The sequence below is a fragment of the Gavia stellata genome, chromosome Z (genome assembly GCF_030936135.1).
Source record: "Gavia stellata isolate bGavSte3 chromosome Z, bGavSte3.hap2, whole genome shotgun sequence".
Taxonomy (NCBI): Eukaryota; Metazoa; Chordata; class Aves; order Gaviiformes; family Gaviidae; genus Gavia; species Gavia stellata.
Window position 1 is genome coordinate 39,134,610 of NC_082637.1, and position 19,970 is coordinate 39,154,579.

Here is a 19,970-nt window from a genome sequence, read left to right on the forward strand (position 1 = left end):
GCAGGTTTGCAAGGTGCTGGTATGATGTTGGCTGTCAGTTGTGATGTGGTGACAAACACCATGCAGTCATATATATGTACATACATGGTACATTCGGAAGCATGAACCTTTTCTCTAACATGTGCCTGTAAAGACTGCTTCAGATTCACTTCACAAATGAACAATAACTTTGTTAATTCTGTATAATTTTAAACCTGGTTAGACTATAAAATGAATAGCTTGATAGCACAGAACTTAATAAACAATTTGTACTGCTATGGTAACAGAAATCAAGGTAATGCTTCTTTCTCTCTGCATCCTCTGTTTGCATATACACACTCTGTCTCCATCTACCCTCTTTGTATTGTGCTTCTTCTAGATCTTTTTAAGAACAACCTGTTTTTAGAGACAATATTTTCACTATGTTGGTAAACATCAGTTTTATTTCTCATTGTCCTTCTGTCAGCATGTGCCAGTGTTATTGGTGTAGCAGTCAAAAGAATGCAGTCAACAGCTCATGGCATAGTTAAGGCTATTTTTCTTCCCAGCCTTAGTATCTGACATGACTTACTCAGAGCCTCTTAAAGTTGCAGTGGCAGCAAGTATGGTGTCAGGGAGACTTGCTAAGAATTCTCAATTCTTTGACCTTAAGCGTTCATCTGAATGTGTCATTACTAGTTTATCTAAGCATATCTCCTCTGAAGCACAGGTGTCATTTTGAGTTTTCCAGGGTTTGTTTGGTCTCTCAGTCATCAGGCTCTGACATTCCCTTTCCTCTGCTCATGTTCTTGCACTTCACCCAGCATTTGAAGAGTTTGCAGCATCACTTGTGAAACAGGAGATGACCAACATGCCTCGTGGTGTGTACCATTCTGCCTTGAGAGAAGGGATCACACGCTCAGACCAGGGGAAAACCGTGGCAGGTGTTCCAAACTTCTTGCTGAAAATGTACGAGAGGAACAAACAACCAGGTGTGACGCCAGGCCTTGCAGGTAAGCTCTCACTTTCTCGAAGTTAGACAAGTATACATGCTTTGACCCAAAGATTTCTATGAATCTGAGAGTGAATCAGTTTAAGAAAAAATGTCGTCTTAGGCCACTTGCATATGCTTACATATGCATTTAAATTGTTAGCTTTATTAAGTTAACTTTGCTTTGCTTTAGGTTCTCCACTGACTGATGCAAGACTTCTAAACTAGCATGGGTATTGGTATTGACCTTTCTTTTCCCCTTCCCTCCTTCTTTAAGCTGGCATGTTGTTGTGTTATGACCTTCCAGTCCATATGGGCAAAGATGGCAAGCCTATTAATAGATTTCTGGCTAGCAGGGGACGCAATTTCCAGCAAATGTTGGTAGCCCTCATTCATGAGGTAAGTTGCTGGATTTTCTTCCCTTTTCAGGAGTATTGTGCTTCCTTCCCTGCCTTACTAACTCATTTGCTTGTTAATTAGGAATTAGTATTAGCTAGCAATGGCATGTATGAATGTATCATAGTTAACTAAAGTTGCTGTGAGGGACTACTAACTTGAATTGAACATGTAAATACTTCTTTTAAGTGCTCACTGCTGAAGTATGTCTTCTGAAAATCAGTAGAACAAACAGAAGCTGACCTTTGCCTTTATCTGCCTTGTAGACTACTATACCTGCCTTATACCTGTCTTGTGTAACTAGTTGTAGGTGAATAGCAGGTCTGAACAATGACAGGACTGTGTGGGGAAATGACATCTACACCTTGCTAAGACTTGCTGGTTTATTCTGTCTCTTAGATGTTTCAAGTCCCTGACCTATTAGGTGTATGCCACTGAAACCGTGCAGTTACCTTTGGTTTGGTTTCGGAAAAAGGGCATGAAATAAGCCCCTGCTTAATCATTATAGAAAAGAAAGTGTTTGTAAGAAAATCTTTCAGCGAGTTTAGAATTAGGGTACTTTTATGGTTGATATGAAAGGTAATCTGAAAATTTTGGAAAGCAGTAAAACAAAACAAGTAGTTAAACAGGATCTAGGGAAATAAGTGTTCCTTTCCCAGTTTTATGCCAATGAAAGCAGTTACTAACACAGGTGGAAGTGTATTAATCTCTTTTAAGTTCATAAAACAATTCTGTTAATATGATTATTTCATATTGCTGCAGAGGTTAATTACATGCATCTGAGGGTGAAGTTTCTGCTCACAGGACATAAATAAGAATGTATGAATTATATTAGTGAGATATGCGCAAGAGAGCATAGATGATGATAAAAAGTCTTCAATAAAATTTAAATTGAGTCTTAGGCAGTATGTCCAGAAATGAAAACAATGTATGAATATCTGGACATCTTAAAGATGTAATTTTTCTCCACCCCACAGCAATACCAATTCCTGTTCTATTTGTCAGGGATAGAAAAGCTTAAATGGTCCCATTACTCCTCCTTTCTCTGTCCCATGTACAGGCAGTTTGGTGCTATTAAAGATAATTTAATTGTATGCTGTTTTGTACAGAAAAGCCTTTTCTTCACCATAGAGGATGCATCCTGCGTTGACAGTGAACCAGGACTGTGTAATGAAAGGAAGTGTTTTATCTAACATGCATACTGTACTTGTTGAAGAAGTTGGAAGAGGTAGAAGGAATGCGATATGGGTTGCAGGTGGGAGCATGTCTGGGTCCTGATTTTGGTTTGTGACTGACCCAACAGACCTGGAGCCTACCAGCTGCAAAATTCCTTTATGAAGCTAATAAAATCAGTGACGCTGAACACTTTCTGTTATAAAATACGTATAGCACAGGGTTTGGGTCGGAAGGTTGTGTGCACAGGGTTTGGAGAGTTTTCTGTTTACAAACCGAAAGCCTGGCACAGAACATGGGTGGCTGCAGTGGAAAACGCATGGGGGCTATGTTCAGATCCTGTGATGCACCCGTATGGTTCCCTCCTGGCTTTGCTCTCAGGTCCTGCTCCCTGCTTGTTCACACTGCATTTGTACTGGTTCACTTCCTCGGTCTCACGGGAGCAAATCAACTACTTCACTCTGCAACAAAACTGCTGCAGCATAACTTGCCTGAAGTTTCCAGTCAGCAATGTGAATGTGTACCGTGCTGAAAATGGCTGCTTCTACCTAGTGCAGTCTTCCATCTCTGTACGATCTCTCAAACGGTTCCACGTGCTAGCATACACATAAAATTTTTGCCTATCATACAACATCTTATCATTTTGGTCCTTCTGAACTGGAAAGCCACAAAAAGTAATTATGTTTTGTGGCCACAGAGACACATGTGTCCCAGTAGAAGTTAGGCCAAGTGGTACAAGGATGAAAGCCAGGCTGCACCAGTTGGACTGAGGTATAGAAACTCTCACTGGTGCTGTGTTATGAAGGCAGTGTCAACAGGGTTATGAAGTACTTCACATGTCAAGTTCTTCCCTGAAACTAATAAAAATAAAGAACAAAAACCACCCTTAAACACAGATCTCAAGCTATTTAATCATGTATGCAAATTTAATAGGTGTTTTCCATCTTGACATCTCTACTGCTAAAGAATGAAAGCTGAAACTGGAGGTAATACTCCTCATCATCACAGGGGTGTGCAAGTAAATGAATGATTTTTTTTTCTAACAACTTGGATGCTCCAGTGGAAGGTGCCAGCAAAAGTCCACAAGGATATTGCAAAACATGTCAGAGCAGCAGACGTAGAGTAACGAGTTATGAATGAAGTGAGGGCTTGCATAGCATCCAGAAAGAAAAGCTCTGCCTTCTATGTAGTTGATTCATTCAGTGTGTCCTGGGTTCAGTGCCAGAGGTTCTGGAGAAAAACATATTTAATTATATTGTAATAAAAGGCATGTATTAAAGTGTTATATAAGCTGAATTACAGTGGAATGAAAATAAGTTCTAAACTACTATGTTGTAAACACTTGCTTGTTGCCCTACTAAAGCACCAAATACAGGCTCTGGTAAAAAAAAATAAATTACTTATTTCTGTGTACTAGCAGTGATTACAGCATGGAGCAGTACATCAAAAATTGACTTTTCTTGTGCTAACAAGCTACCTTCATAGAAACACAACCTTAAAATGGTTTGCTTGACCAAGTGTGGGTTTTTATTGGATGTGGAGAAGTGGATGGAGTTAGTGAATACGTACCAATGACTGGAGGCAGAAATATTTTATTAAGTATCTCTGTATTTTACAAAGTCAATTGATTCAAGGTGTAGTAAAACTAAAAAGAAATCCAAGTATGTTTAAAATATAAACCTAAACAAAAAACATTTTCAGACAATGCTAACTGCACCCTTTTAGTGAAAATTCACAACAACTATAAAAATTTGATGAAAAGGTATCAGTATTTCTGTTCTCAGCTCACATTGCTTTAAAAGACAAAGAAGTTTTTTCTTGCCTTTTTTTCCCTTGTACGTAGAGACAGTTGGAGTTAGAGTTATCAGGAAAAAGGTATTTGGGCCTTTAGCTAGAAGAGAAGCGAGTCCGTGGGCTCATCCAACTGAATTTCATGCCTTAGTGTTTGTTTAGTCCTCAGTGTTCTTCTGAGGAGCAGAGTTTAACAGTAAAAACAGGGAGCTTAAGCTATAAAGCTATCAAATAGCAGTATCGGTCTAAGAAAATTTAGTTAGTAGGACCTAGGCTCATCTTTTCCCTGCAGCGGGTATAGGAATTAACATGTTTTTGCAAAGTCATTGCTTTAGAGCTCAACATAGCACATTAAGCAGGTTTTTTTAGGGCTTTTAAATTACAGAATGACACTTCTTCGCTACTGCTTTGACTCCTTTTTATTTTGGAGGTTTTTTTTACCTCTTACAGTGGCTTTTTAAGTAAAGGAAGAAGCGTTCCGTTAAAAGGAAGACTTAAAGTTGCCTTTGAAGCATTGCAGTCAGCATAAATCTCTGACAAGACTGCGAGGTGGATGTAAACACAAAGAAATTACAATTAATTGGGAGATAGCAAGCATCCATTTATTTTATCTCAAAAAATCCCTGGCAGCTGGCATTTACTTAGGGGTTAGCAGTCATCAATATAATTGCCATATTGGGATAATAACATTTTTATCTCTTCAGTGATTTGATCTGTGCTCATATCTGTAGAATGTGAACCTACAGGTTGCATATCTGTCTATCTGCGTATGCTTAGTTGCCATTATTACACGTAGTTTTTTGAAAACTGGGGCGTGGGGAGGGTCTTGAGGCAACCAGTTTCATTTTTGTGAAATTCTTTGTGTGAAAGTGTGATGCCAAGATTCTGCTACCAAAAAAAATGAGTTACTTGAGGTTTGTATGGAGAGGAAAGAATTTCTTCTTATATGTTTAGAAGTCTATGAAGCATACAAATAACCAATACCTGGGTTTAGCTGCCATTCAAAACTAACAGTAACAACAACAATAAAAGGTAATTTACTGTTAAACCTCAATAGGCCAGACTTATTCTATCTCCTAGGTACTATTCTAGCTGAGGGATTGGATGCCGCTGTAATACCTGTCAGCAGTATCAGATTAAGATGCAGAGGGGTTTTTTGATGTTGTTTGAAGTGGTATCTCATGGGAGGCAGAACATACATTCAATAAACAGTGGTGCTTTTGAAATGCTGTATTGCTTTTTACTGGTCACAGGTGACTTGAAATAGAAAGCACATCACCATTTCTGGGGGAAACATGACCTCTTTGATTCATTATTAAACAGAGCTTGTTAATATCTCTGAGGGGACTAAGTTACTGTAGTCATAGTGGTCATAAGTCACATAGACCATGGGTTTTCTTTGTTTTTCTCTAAGGCTGCTTGGATCATACTGTACAAGAAGTCCCGGAGGTTTATCACAGTCACTTGGACTAGGTTAGCTAATAATTACCTGTGATAGTCTCAGTTTCTGGAGTGATTCTTCCTAGGAATTTCTAGGAATAATCTTACCAGCTTCACTTACCTCTGTTGTGAAAATGAATGGGGATGAATAGTCACGTATGTTCACATCATGTACTATATGTTTTCATGGTTTTGTAAATGTGGGTTTTGGATTGAAGTTATTAGGCTTTCAGCTAGCTACCCATCTTTTCTTACTTCAGTGGAGGTGAAAGGGGACAGTTCATGCCACATAAAAAAAGCACAGAGGCAGCCTGCTTTTGGTACATGCACGTGGTAAAAGGTGGCTTTGACAGTCTGAAGCGGTGCAGTGTTTTTAAAATAAAGGAGGATGGTCTTGCCTTTGCATATTTCCCAATATTCATGTGCTTTCTTTATGTTGGACATAGCACAGTATTTTACCCTAATGATTAGTAATATTTAAGCACAGTTGGAAAGTTGGGTGCCAGTGGTGAGTTGTACAGTATTAAATACTGCTCTACAAATAATAACCATGTTAGACACTCTGTATACTCATGGAAGAAGCATTCCCTGCTTCTCTTTTAAGTGTATTCTTTAGATGTACTGTGTTGACATGCATCTTTGAGCACTAAAGTGGAAAGCTCCTTCTGTACATTTTTTTCCTGCTTTGATCTTGATGTAATCAAAAGATTCAAGGGCTTATTCAAACCTTGTAAGTGAAGTACCTTAAGATGATAATTGGATTTTCTGGACCAGAATTCACTGTAGTGTAATCTTCTGTGCCTAAGTATTTCAATGGATGTAGTTCAGATTATGAACTACTTTGCACTGGTTTCTGTTACTGAATTTACTGAATGTATCTCATCAGGTGATGAAACAGTATTCAGGAAGAAAGTTTTTTTGCAGATTTTTGGCTTTTTTCCTCCCTAGTCTAATGCCTTGGAGAAAGAGATGATTTTTTTCTCACGAAGGAATGTCGGGGGGAGGATTTGGAAGGGTATGCATGCAAGTATGTTAAAAAGAGCCTTTAAGCAAAATTTGAGATGAAAAGAGATGCTACTTCATTCCTTCACTGATCTAGATATGTAATGCTAGCCTTATTTATGAAATCACTGAGGCTGCAGTTTATATGTCCCATACGTGAGAAGGGCATTTAAATACATCCCTAAGCTTTTCACTGACATATAGGTATTGTCTAAAACACATTTTCACAGCCACACATCTATTAGACATGAGCTGAATTTAGGGACCATGTGAGTTGGCAGGGCTATTGAGGTAGAAACCTGTTGTAATTAGGAAAAGAACTTACTGGGATTCCCAGTCTCTCTGCTCTACAGCAAATTTTAAGATGGGCCATAAATATGAATGATATCATAGTTTCTAGGTTCTTTAAACACTATTATCTCAATTAGATACCCAGGGAACTGACAGAAACATGCTTAGTTTCACTGTTCCCTAAATTAGTTTTGCATGCCCTCTGCTGGCTATGTATCAGTGCAAAACAAGTGAGCGATACACAAAAATCTGTGGCAGTACAAAGGCACCAGTGCTGAAAGAAAGCTCATCCAGATCCTGCCATGGTGTTTGATTTTTATTGGGAGTGCACAGGGGAAATGAGCTTCTGATTTCATTTGAAATTACTTTTCAGTCTTGCAGAAGCATGCAAAACTTGTGCCATCTGTATTCATAAGCGATGAAGTATGGGAGTAGTATCTCCTGTTGTTTGCCAGCATTCCCTGTCTTGGGTCTAGGCCAACACAGTCTATGCTTGTGTGTCTTTTCAGGGAGACATATCCTTCTTAAGCATTGATCAACAGACTCAGATTACTAGCTCTTAGCTCATGCTGTTTCTTACTGCCTCGAATGTCAGCCTGCATCTCTTCCTCGAAAACTACTTGGTAGCCTGGTCTGGCTATGCTGCCTCCTAAGAACATCCCAGGACCAGTGTGGCAATGTTTCACAACCACTCGTCATTGGTTCAGAAGTCCCTTGAGCCTCCTTCCCTGTGCCTCCCACCCTCCCAATATTTACTTATAAATAAATTGCACACTCAAAAGAATCTGAACATCACTTATTGTCTGCTTTGTCTATGCTTGCTAGTATTAGTTAACCAATGCTTAATGTAGTTGTTGTTATCATTGTGTATCCAGTGATAGAGGAGAAGTAGAGACTGCTGGTTTCCTCTGCTGAAATAGTGGGTATCAGCAGTGCTTATTTGATAATCTTCAGCAGTATATCCGATCATTTTCAGTTGTAGATGAGTATTACTTGAGTGTTCTTTGTTATGTGAAGATGTCCTATTCCCTCTTGTCTTCCTCTCATTCTACATATCTGCAAAATGTTTACTGCCATGAAGAAAGTTAATTAATCAAAAGCTACTCAGCAGTTCTGCTGATCATCAAGCACATCTGCAAATTTTAGATGAGATGTGCAAGGTGCTAACAATATGTTCTTGATTAGACCATGTTGTCTAGTTGCTTTAAATGCAACAATACACCCAAAGCTTTATATTTCTATCATGAACACCTGAAGTGTTTTGAAGGTCTGCTTTTGCTCTGGTGCACAAGTGTGGATTACATGGTGAACTTCATAGATCACCATGAGACCAGGCAAATCTAAACGCAGAAGTCTAAAATAGTTTCAGAGTAGAGGCAAGGGGGAGGACTGGAGTTGCTGCAGATGCCTCAGGAACCTAATTCTGACTGGAGCCTTGACTGCTCATCAACTTGTTGGAGGAATTGATGAGCAGAGATGAGAGGGGGGTGTGAATAAGATTTTTAGCTAGAAAGGAAGGACTAGTGTTGTTGAGCCATTTGAAGATGAGATTGCTTTTTTTTCTGCAGGGCGTATCAGTATTGGCTGTGGGGTGGAGTAGGTCATCTTTTGATTGATTGACTATTAGATTGTATTTATTTCTATAGATGTATTAGTACTTACTCAAAACTGTTTTAAGTTTCCCACTGACAGTGAGCATGAAGCTTTAGCATGGTCCTTTGTTTTTTGTTATAAAACCCATGTAAAGAAAGAATATTGACTGCTTTATGAAGATCATGAGGGGCATAAAACAGAGGGGATGAAGCAGGAAGACTTAAGAAGATAATTAACAGACAAGGGGAGTTCAGTTGTTTATCTTGGTTAAGCATTCTGTACGGAGGAGGCCAGTGGAGCACATGCTGGAGAAAGGAGGGCTTTGCATACCTTGAGGCATGGAGTGTTTTACATGTTAACAGTGACTAATGTCCATAATAAAATAAAATAGGAGGAATAAAAAGGAAGAATAATAACGCTCTAGGATTAAGGCTGGCAAGATTAATTACTCTAGGTGGGCTTTGCACAATTTTTGATCACAGCTCACAGGGTTCTTCCATAACTCAGGGAGTCTGGCACGTTCTTTTAATTTAAAAGTAGAAAATGTAGGCCTTAAACAGCAGATATGGGGATATATCCCATGTCACCTCCACTTGACATGTTTCCCTTTCCTTTAGTAAAAACTGATTACCCTGGAAACTGCTGAGATTAAACAACTTCTTTCCAACGGAGTCGAAAAGGCTGTGATGACATTTTTTTCATCTGTTTGGTAGAGGCAGACAGCAGAAATAATTGGATGGTAGCAAGAAAAATCAATTCTGTATGCCCATGCCATCATTTTAATTACCGAGCTTATGTTTTTTGTGGGTCCGAAAACACAGCATTTTAAAAGGAGAGGACACCTGAACTTCTGTCTTTAATAAAATGTTGCTGCAATTAATACAGTCATGGAGAGAGGGAAATAGAGACTCTTCTAACTAGTTGTCATACACATTTTTGTGAATTTATGTATTTTGATGTATAAATTGCATAACATGCAGCCTGCAGGGCGAGAGGTACATATATTAGGCAGGACTCTGGTGTTCAGAAAAACTTTTGCAGTGGCCTTGAATTTGTGACCCATTCTGTTTAACTTACCCCTGTAATTACTTCATTAAGCTACCAAGGGCTAGAAAATGGCTTGTTACTGAGGTCACCTGACTTCATTTTTGTTTTTCAACACGCTCTGAAAAACTCTTTGAGTCAGTTTGCTATGGTGCTTACTGAAGAGAACAACCTTGGGCTCCTGAGGAAAGTCTATGTACATACATCAGATTGTGTTAGTTGACTGTTTGAGTTATTCTGTTGTTGTGAGGTTGAGGCTGTCATACCTGTGTGAGATTTGGAGGCAGGCAGGAAGACTTGTTGCATATTTCTTTAAACTATCTTTGAGGCAGTGGCGTTTTCCTCCTGTTAGTTCTATACTGGTGCTTCCTAGAAAGAAACTTTGTGATTCCTTTCTTATTTTAACAATTCCTTTCTTGCAAGAAAGTTTGAACTGTGTACTTGAACATAGTTATGTATACCCCAGTCATGGATACTAACTTCTTTGAATAACCTCTCCTGTATTTAGATAGTCATCCACTTGTATTTATTTTAACTGTCTGTTGAAAGCTTTTAGAAGCACCTAAGATTTACAAAAACTATGACAAACATAAACTGCACTAACATCTTTGTTATGTACATGGTTTTGTTTACTAAGCGTTTTGCTTATTGCCACATATAATTCCACTGCTCCCTCTTGGATCAGTTATCTATTCAACTACCTGAAGCAACCAATTTGGTCTGGTCTGGTAACGGAAGTTGAAAGTAACTTGATGTGGGTAAAACCACAGAGGAGAACCAAGTACATTATCATTTTAGTTTCTTACAACCATGTGTAATGTCCTATGGGCATGAGCAAATGATTGCCTGCAAGTCACAGATTGGAGAGCATATATTCTGCATATGTTAGACTTAGTGTAACCAATTCTACCCTTTCTGGTGTGTTGCACAGGTTAACATTCAGCCTTCTGAATGGCACCGCTCCATACTGCTGCCACAGTCCTGGTTAGGATTTATGAGTCGAGCCTACAATGCAGTCCTGCAGGTAATTTTGAGGTACATAATATTGTGCACATTAATGCTCATTCAAGTGGTATGAGTTGTTATTTTTACCAGCAAGTTACAATAATTTAAAAATAAAGCTTGAGGTGTTTAATAGTAAAACTTAGCAAAAGAAAATAAAAATGAGTCCTCAGTTAATGGCAGCACAATCTGGGATACTTTGTAGAAGTATAACTTCTGCTTACAGGTCAGGTTCTTGTAGTCTTGTTCCTGTGTCAAGCTGCAGAACTTGGCAATTCTTAGAATTTTTAGCATGTGACATTTTAGCTAGAGCTCTGACTTATTATTTCGGGTAGGATTTTTGTAATAATATTATCACAAAGGAGACATAAGCTATCGAGGAATGAGTCATTAAATAGAACTTCTCTTAATCAGCATGTAATGCTGTCACACTGTGAGGGACTTGTCTTTTGGTTTTTCCACCCTATCTAATGATTAGGAGATGTCTTAAAATCTCTCTTTCATTAGGTTAGCTGACCTGATATCTACAGCAATATCACGTCATTTGGTTTTTCAACAGGAAAATGATCTAAAAAGCTTTTAAAAAAAATAGCTGCCTTCTAGAAGGCTCTCTTTGTGCTACTAGAAGGGCTTATTTGTTTGTATTTCTCAGCCAAATCAGCTGTTTTCAGTGTGAGCAGCTCAGGTTTCTGAGTGAATTCTAGAAGCTTTGACTGTCCCTTGGTTTTTCTGTGCAGCAAAACATAAGTTTCTCTAACATTTTCAAACCAAATTTTATCTTGGCCATCAGCAAAATATCAGTTTCTAAGCCAAGCCAGCTGCATTACAAAGCAGGCGGCAGCTATTCAAATTGTAATTTTAGGTTGTAACTACAGAGGGGGCCGTTGTTGCTTCCATTTAATTACTTTCCTTTTTTGCTTTCCCTTTGAGGCAAGATTTCACAAAAACTTAGCGTTTACCGGACTTTTTTCTGAAAGCCTCTCTAGGATTTCATGCCATTTTACAGGGCAATAGAGCCTATTTTTGTTGCTTCTGAAGTCCCTCACTGGAGACCTAATATCTTAACTTCTTATGCCTCTATAGTGCATTTCATCTGAGATGGCCAAAAGAGACTACAGTATAAGATGAGTAGTCTGGATAGTACATAATTCAGTATTTCTGAACAGCTAGTAGTTTAATAATTTCTACAGTTTGGGGGCAGATGTTCATAGAGTCCAGTTCACTGAAATACTTGTGTGAGGACTTTTTTCCCTTTGGACACCTGAAAGTCCTCTTGTCTTTTATTATTTGTGCATTCAGCATGTTTTTGAGACTGAAATCAACCTCATTATGCTGATCCCACAGGTCTTGATTTAGTACAGAACTTAAGCCAATGTTTATGTGTTTGAGGAAATTGCAATAGGTTTTCACATAGTTTTTATGCAGCCTTCTCTTTAGTCAGCGTGTCTGTATATGCTCCTTTAATCTCTGTGGAGAGTCACCTTTTGAGTGACATCTGGATTTACAGGATTTACTCTCTTGTATTCTCAAGTTTTTATGCACACCCAAACTTCAAGCTTTCAATACCTGAGAAACACAGCTTATGCGCCTGTATTTTACACTTGAGGCTTAATAACCTACTAAGGAGCTGTAACTGACAACCTAAACAAGTCGAGATGTAGTTGTCTTATGGTTGGAGACTGGACATTAGAGCAAAGCTGCTTAATACGTTTAGATAACAATTGTTAGAGGCCAGAATCCATATCATCTCCTTTAAGGTACAGAAGGAACTGTTGTAGGAGTTCACAGGGAGGTTGGGGTCATAGAAAGAAAAAGGATGAGCAATTCTGCTTTAAGCAGTGAATCAAGAAAGTGATGTTTTGCTGTTAGAATCCATTTTAGCTAGCAGGCTTCTAAATCTCATTCCCTGCTTGTACCACTTCCCAAGGGACCTTGTCTCTTTGTATGGACTAGGAGAGATGTCTCAGTATCTGTGGCCATTTGTGCCATCTGCAGCTTGTTTTTATCACTCAGAATAAAAAATTATGAATTCCTTTACTTAATGTATTGTGTATTACAGTGGGATCCCATACGGAAAGCAGTCAAGTTCACTTAAAGAAGTAGCCTTCAAGTGAAAGTCTACATCCATTACCCAAGTGTTCTGTGAAGAAACGATGATTGGCCATGTAAGATCCACTTCTAACTTACTCTGTAATTCTGCAGGGGAGACAGGCAGAGCTGGAGTTGCAGTTAAAACATGGAAAAGAGGATCCTGAAGAGGTGCAGTACAAACAATTTACAGCCTGGCTCTGGTAAGGAAGTGCCTGTCTGCTGCTGATCACTTGTAGTGGCAAGTGGGGGACAGAGGAGGGCAAGACTTCAAAGCCTTTAATTTTGTAAGTTTAAAAGACCGTATGAGCCCTAATGGAAAAAAAAAAACCAAACCCAAAACACCAGATACAATGACCAAGGCTGGCAGGGGGGAGTGGGAATAGAGAGACTACTGGGTAACTGTAAGAATTCCCATATGCATGCGTTCGCAGGTACCTTCCCCTCTACAGTGTCTGAAACTTTGTAGGGTGAGCAACTGCAAGGAATAGAAAACCGTATTTGTTTTGTGTCATGTTAAAGCAGAAGGATTATGCAAAGAGCAAAACTTACTTGTAGAGAATAAGTGAGCTGTTGCACTGAAAATGGCTTGATAAAGGAAATGTGAGCCACGGTATGATGTATGTCATAATGAACTGAGACACACCTCAGTTCATTACGTTGGCAATATTGAGCCTGAGGACATTGTTTAAAACCAAGCACATGATGCACACCCTGATCTGTATAGTCAACAACTTCAGTTTCAGTCAGCCGAGGAGTGTCTCAGTCTGTCAGGTTTTAGCTGCGTATGTGCATGGCTAGGGGTACAAGGTGTAAAGTGGGAGGCTTCATGGGGAGAAAGAACTATGTATCCATGGACAGTATAAATATCTGTTTTGGTGCTTGTTCATAAGTGCATTGGGAACAAAGTATGTACAAACAAAACCAAAATGCCCTTTTCCTGTTTCAGTCAGAAAGGTATTAGTGAGTCCCACCCAACAGGAATACAAAATCTGTCTTTTGTTTTATTCCGGCGAAGTCTAGATTAGAGGGTTTCATAGTAAGATCCAGAATGGTATTGTATTGCAGAAGAGATTCTTTATGTACTAGTAGCACAATTTTCTGTTGTTATTCTGCCCAATCCCTTTGTTGGTAGGGTATAAAGAAGAAATGTTTTCCAGGTGACAAGAATGTCTATAGCAATGCTGCTTTTGTAGATTTCTCCTCAACTGATTTCTGCTCTGTGTTTCCTAAATAATGTTAATGTAAGCTATGTCAAAAATGAACAGAGTTCCCTTTAACAGTGGAGAAATCAAAGCAGTAAGTGAACTGGGAGCCTGGTATTAGCTTTAATGTCTTTCCCTGTTCCCCCTTAATTGCTTGGTGCTTCAGGGCTCTAACCCATTAAGCATTTGTGTTGCCCACTGGGTTTAACCTGATTGTGGGCAGCTTGATATAAACTTCAGTGTTAATGCTTTATTGTATAAGTATGTGCAATTTTGCATTGATATTTGCCAAGCCATCGTAAGTGTTTCTAGTGTACATGGGTTTGAAACTGTGTGCAAAAACAGTGTGGTTATGAAGGAAAGCCTGGTTAGGTTTCTTTTAAAGCCTGAGTATAACTCAGGCTTATAATGTATGGCTCTATTTTATGAGGCATGCATTTTTAATTTTCTAATTACATGTTGTGGAACTGTGATTGGAGCCTACCTTTTTCTGTAGGATGAGTCATGGCCAAGATGGTATTGTATGTTGTGGTATAGAGGATCTTTTTCCCCACCCAAACCTGGCAATATAGAAGATTCCCTGCATGTCTGCTTCTGTCCTGATATGAATGCAAAACTAAACAAATGCAGACAAGTACCCTATTATTAATCAACTACAGTAATGTGTAAGAAATTGTAAGTACTCCTGTAACTTTCATTTAAATGGATTTAGGTTACTCTACTGCCTAATAGCATAACTGCCCATAGTGGTTTCCAGGAGTTAGTAAGTGTTGGATAAATTGTTACAGTTGTCCATTTTAAAACATTCTCATTTTATTATGCTAAGACATAGCACAGTGATCTGGAAACTTACGTGTAACAGCTCAAAGAACAGATTTATGGCTATTGCATGAACCTGCATTTTACAAAAAGTGGTATGAAGTCGAATAAGAGCCCTTTACAAAACATTGGTAGTGCACATGAGTGTGAAGAAATGGTGTGTGGTATGTAAGCACTTTTACAGTTTTAATGCTGGTGATTAATTTGGGCTAAGTCTTCTGGTAGCTGGATGAGGTAATTGTTAGCCTAGAATGGACACAGGTAGGTCGTTAAGGGGATATCAGCTGAGTTCATGCTATGGTATAATGAGTGTGGTGCAAATTCTTTCTGTTTTCTGTTGCAGGGTCAGAGATATGTTGACTGATGTCATCAAAGGTGCTTCCAAGTAAGAACTGCTAATTTATTACAGATGAGAATGAGCTCTCTTTTGTGGCAGAAATGTAAGGTAGTATTTTCCACAGTTGGTTATCTGCCAGTTTCATGATTTCACATGACTGCTCTTCAAGAAAGGAACTCTTCCCCACCTTGTGCTTTGGGATTTTTACTACTGACTGTGTTGGAAAGACTGATAGCTAATGTTTTGAGTAAAGACTGGGTAGTGCTATATGCAGTATTAGTCTGTTCTTTTTTTAAATAGCAGACTGTTTGCCTCAAGTAGCTTCATTTATGCAGAAGTTGGATGGTCTTTAGTGGAGTATGGGCTCTTCAAAACTGTCCCACTTCCTGTTAAGGTGTGTTTCTTGTGCCCAGGTGCCCCAGGACAGGAAATTACGTGGTTTTAGATAGTGACAGGCTTGTTCATTTGCTACTAAAATTAGCACAGGGCTTTCAGGCAGCAGTAAGTCTCTTAACCTTCCTTCACAGGCTGCTGAAGTGGTTTGACTTCTTCCTTTCACACTCCACTGGCAGCTAGCTTCCTATTATGCTTTGCCCTTGGTTAACCTGAAATTGGCCATTTGCACCAGGTTAAGCAAAAGTGTCAGAAATAGCGAATCTTCATAAGAACAAACATGTCATCAGTGAAAGAATTACAATGAAACCTCACAGACCGTTTCAACATTGGTATTCTAGTAAATGTTTAAAAGACTAGATCGAAATACTTTTGTGAGTTCAGAGTTTCGGAGATTTTAGTTAAGACTTTGCATAAAGATTTGGACTTTCTCCTTTTTTAACTTATCATTGTTCAGATATTTAAAATATTCCCAGCTGTTCCATTTCCTTCCATGTTGGTCCATCTTGGAGTCAGTTGAAGAGGGATGAAATTGGAAGATCTGTTTGATATTTTAGCCGCTCTAAATACCTGTGTTAAGGTAGGGTAGTAGAAAGAGATAAATAAAGGAGGAATAAAATAATCAACTTTAAATATATCATAGTCTGTGTCTCAGAAATGAAGTTACGATTTTAGTTACAGAAGTTCATTAGCAAAACTAGTTGAGGTAGAAGCATTGCCAAATTTGGGAGGGGGTGGTGATTTTTTCTTTAGGTAACAGCAGAAGGATTTCCTGTGCGTAGATCACATCTGTAGAACGTCTTGTGTTTACTGACTTTCTTAAGAAAATACTGGAGTTTTTCCCCATATGTTCAATAAAGATTAAGACACTGGTCTTTTTTTCTCCTGGTGCTTGTTAGGATGATGATTTTTGCCTTCATTAATTTCAAAGTATCCAGCTTTCATGAGTGTGTAGATTTAGAAGTTTTTCTCTGTTTGAGGTGCATCATGAAATGTAACCTTTTAGAAGTTGATGATAAAGGTTCTACGCATAAATTAGGAAAGTATTTAAGGCAAGAGATATGGGGGAGATTTCCAAGAACTTAACTAAGCACCTAGTTGTAATTATTTGTGGGTATCTCCTGTCTGAAAAGAAATAGTTTCAGTTCCAAACAGGAGAGGTCAATGACATTCCACTAAGACCTGTGTGTCTTACTTTAAAAAACGAACCAGAAATCCAGAAAGTATTTTTATTGTGAAAATGAGATCTTTGGATCTGGAACAAATGCCTAAATTTGCAGTGTAGTAGGTGTATTTTTACAGCAACAGTTGAGTAGGTTTTTGGTAATGGATAACTGATGCAGAAAGTGTAGTAGACCGTGTATTGGTCTAGTGTAAGACTGTGAGTGGTCTAGTACAGTTGTATTATTCAGTTGCTATTGTAAAACAACTAAGAGTTCCAGCAGGATTATACTGTGATATGATTTTCTGGGAATGACTGTGATATCGACGTCTATCTTTTCATGAAACTGAACGCAGTTATATCCTCTCATTTATAGGTGGCAGATGTTTTTCTTGAGTTCTGTAAAAGTAAAGGTTTGAACTGTGGTAGAAGGTAGTACTCTTTGAAACCTGTAATTTCCCATTATGTTAATGTTTTCATAGCATAGGGGAGTAATTCAGAACTTTTTTTTAAACTGAGATTCCAGTGATGGCTGCTCTGCTAAATCTCCTGAACAGATGCTGTTGCGGTGAAGTGGCACCTGCCTGTCTGGCATTCTCTGTTCGAAGAACTTTTTGTGTTGTCCTGTGTAGAGACGGTATTAGCTAAGACCAACTGGTGCATTTCTGTGAGCATTACTTGCTCTGCAGGGTGGCAGTCCTCATTATAGTGGAAGCAAGCTTCTGTTTTTACACAACTCTGTGTGTGCTAGGCTTTATATAAAAGACAAACAAGAAGAAAGACTGAAATGCTTCTGTTCTCCATTCTTTCTCTAATTCCTGAAGATGAAATGTGATAGACTTTTTCTAAGCTAAAAGACAGCCTAGTGAAGTTGCTAGGTGCAAAGGACTTCCCTCCTGGATCACCTGTAGCATAACGTACCTGAATTGAGATACCTGTTTTGTTGCCTGCATCTCTGTTTATTATATTTCTTAGCTGTTTGCCATTTTCTGTCCAGAGACAGCCCAGTGGTGAAAGGAAACTCTATTTTAGCCTTAACTGGTCTTGCAGTTGCTGTAGCCAAATATGAAAGCAGCCTTTCCTCAGACACTGAAGGGATGCCTGAGGTGAGTCAATCTGTAAAAGAGATTCTCTACTCTTAGTGAAATATGATGAAGCAATATGACAAGGTGTTTGGGGGTCTGGTAAGTGGATGTGAAGTACTTCCCATATTCAAGTTCAAATTTCACCCTGCTCTGTGAATGCCATCTGGTAGCTGCTGTGTGATCTATACCAACGCAATCAGAGTGTGTAGACACCTTCTCACAGGAAACATAATGAGTAAGACATTTATTTGTTGGTTTTGACAGGTGAGAGAGAGGTCTAGTGGACACTGAAACCCAGCCAGCCTCTTTTCTCATCATTTTTGTTTTCACTGAATAGTACTTGATCAAAAGTAGTGTCTGGAGGGTCAGCATTGGCAAGTAAATCATGCCACTGACTGTACATATGAATGACAAAATAATCTCATTCCTGACTGATCATAGCTGGAACATAAGTTGCTGAGCTTCTGTTGAGGTAGGACCTGATTTAAGAAAAAAAACCAATGAATATTTGGGTTTGATTTTTTTTTTGCAGACTGAACCTGATTTTCTTCCCACAAAACACTGGATTTCTATGGTTACAGAGACCCTCTTTAGTATTGTGAATAGCCGCTATCACCCTAAAGGTCAAGTCTTCCCATGGTTCTACCAGGTACGTGTTGTGCTGTTTAAGGCAAGAGAATATATCTGTATTTCATACCTGGAGTTCTTAGTGTGGAGTTCTCTGGTTCTGTTTGCCCTGTAGTAGGTGTAATACAGGAGAATCAAAACTTTTCTTGCTTTTGTTCTTTTCCTTTCATTGTGTTTTCTGCTTATATTTGGGTTTGCCTTGAGTTTTCAGCTTTGTTAACAAAATAGTAAAAAACACCCGTGAGGATACATGAATGAAGGAAACTTTAAAAACAAAAAAAACCCTTCAAAACCTAGAATATTCATCATCCATGTGCAAACCAAAACCTTCTAACATGAACAGACTCTCTTCAGACCACACTATCAAACTCTTGAGCAATTTTGACACCATTCCTTAGGGCTCTGAAATGCATACTTTCACAAAATCTAATAGTTATGAAGCCAGTGAATTTTATTTTACAGTACCTCTTGAACACCTGAGGGCCAGTAGAAGTTGTATCATATGTGCTTGCCGTGTGATAACCAGCCTGAAATTCTCAAGCCATATAGGTATCAGGCAGTTCTTAAGTAGGACCTGGAGATGGACTGAAAGCTCACTATAGACCTTAAGGAATAGGTATTGCTAACTCTTGACTATCTGTGGTCAAAACAACCAGGTTGGAGATTATTTCTGTCATGGATGCAGAAGGGAACTCTGTTACTACAAGGCCAAATACCAGCCTGCTAATGTATAATCATGTTTTCTAACTGGAACTTCATTAACTGTGTTTAGTCTAGTAGTGAGATGTTAGCATCAAAAAGCTGAAAATGACTGATGGACCTGAGTCAGCTCTGGCATGTGACCCCTGTCATCACTGATAGGGGACATAAATCACCAAATCAAAGGTAGTGTTAAATAAATGCTAGACTGGTTGGACGTAAGGAGATTCAACTACTGGGTTGGCACTAGCAGTTCTTGCTGAATTGTTCTGTGACTCCTGCCTTTGAAAATAATGCTGTTTAAAAAAACACGTTTTTGAAATGGAACAATGTGACAATGTTTCATTTCTAAAATCCACTATGTTTAAAAAAAAAAAAAATCTTATGCTTGTAAAATTCCAAGGCACACAATAGAAATCTGTCTTGCAGAGTGCCTTGCCTCCTGATGGGACTTTTTTTTCTTTTCAGAGTTGCACGTGGAGGTTGATAAATATACATTAGGCTATTACTTAAATCGGTTCATTGCTTCATAAGTTGAGGTAGCTGTATGGATTTTACCTTTCAAAATGGAAAGGAATTAAAAACCTTTGTAAGGGGTCTTTCTTCTAGAAAGCATCTCCTCTGGTCATCTTGCAAGATCTCATGATCTTTTGTCATCCTAGGTGTGATGCTTTTAAGATAGTGCTTTTTCCAACTCACTAAGTTCTTGGTGTGTTATAATTATGGAAGTACATTAACATCATGGCTGGTTTCTGTTTGCCCTTCTGATCATGCTGCTGGATATTTTAACAAAGTGAAAACTAAAATAAACCTATGTTTTTATGTGTAGACTAGCTGTTAAATTCTAGTTGCATCCTGTCTTATCCTTTGTTTA

General features: G+C 38.6%; 1 protein-coding gene across 1 annotated transcript in view; it reads left to right on the plus strand.

Annotated features, from left to right (window-relative positions):
• Window positions 1-19,970, plus strand: part of FOCAD (focadhesin) — a 127,344-nt gene that overhangs the window by 78,160 nt on the left and 29,214 nt on the right. The window contains exons 20-26 of the mRNA XM_059833666.1: window positions 783-971; window positions 1,227-1,348; window positions 10,611-10,703; window positions 12,884-12,972; window positions 15,137-15,178; window positions 17,683-17,791; window positions 18,303-18,419. Coding sequence (XP_059689649.1) covers window positions 783-971; window positions 1,227-1,348; window positions 10,611-10,703; window positions 12,884-12,972; window positions 15,137-15,178; window positions 17,683-17,791; window positions 18,303-18,419 — 761 coding nt within the window. The remainder of the gene's footprint in view (window positions 1-782; window positions 972-1,226; window positions 1,349-10,610; window positions 10,704-12,883; window positions 12,973-15,136; window positions 15,179-17,682; window positions 17,792-18,302; window positions 18,420-19,970) is intronic.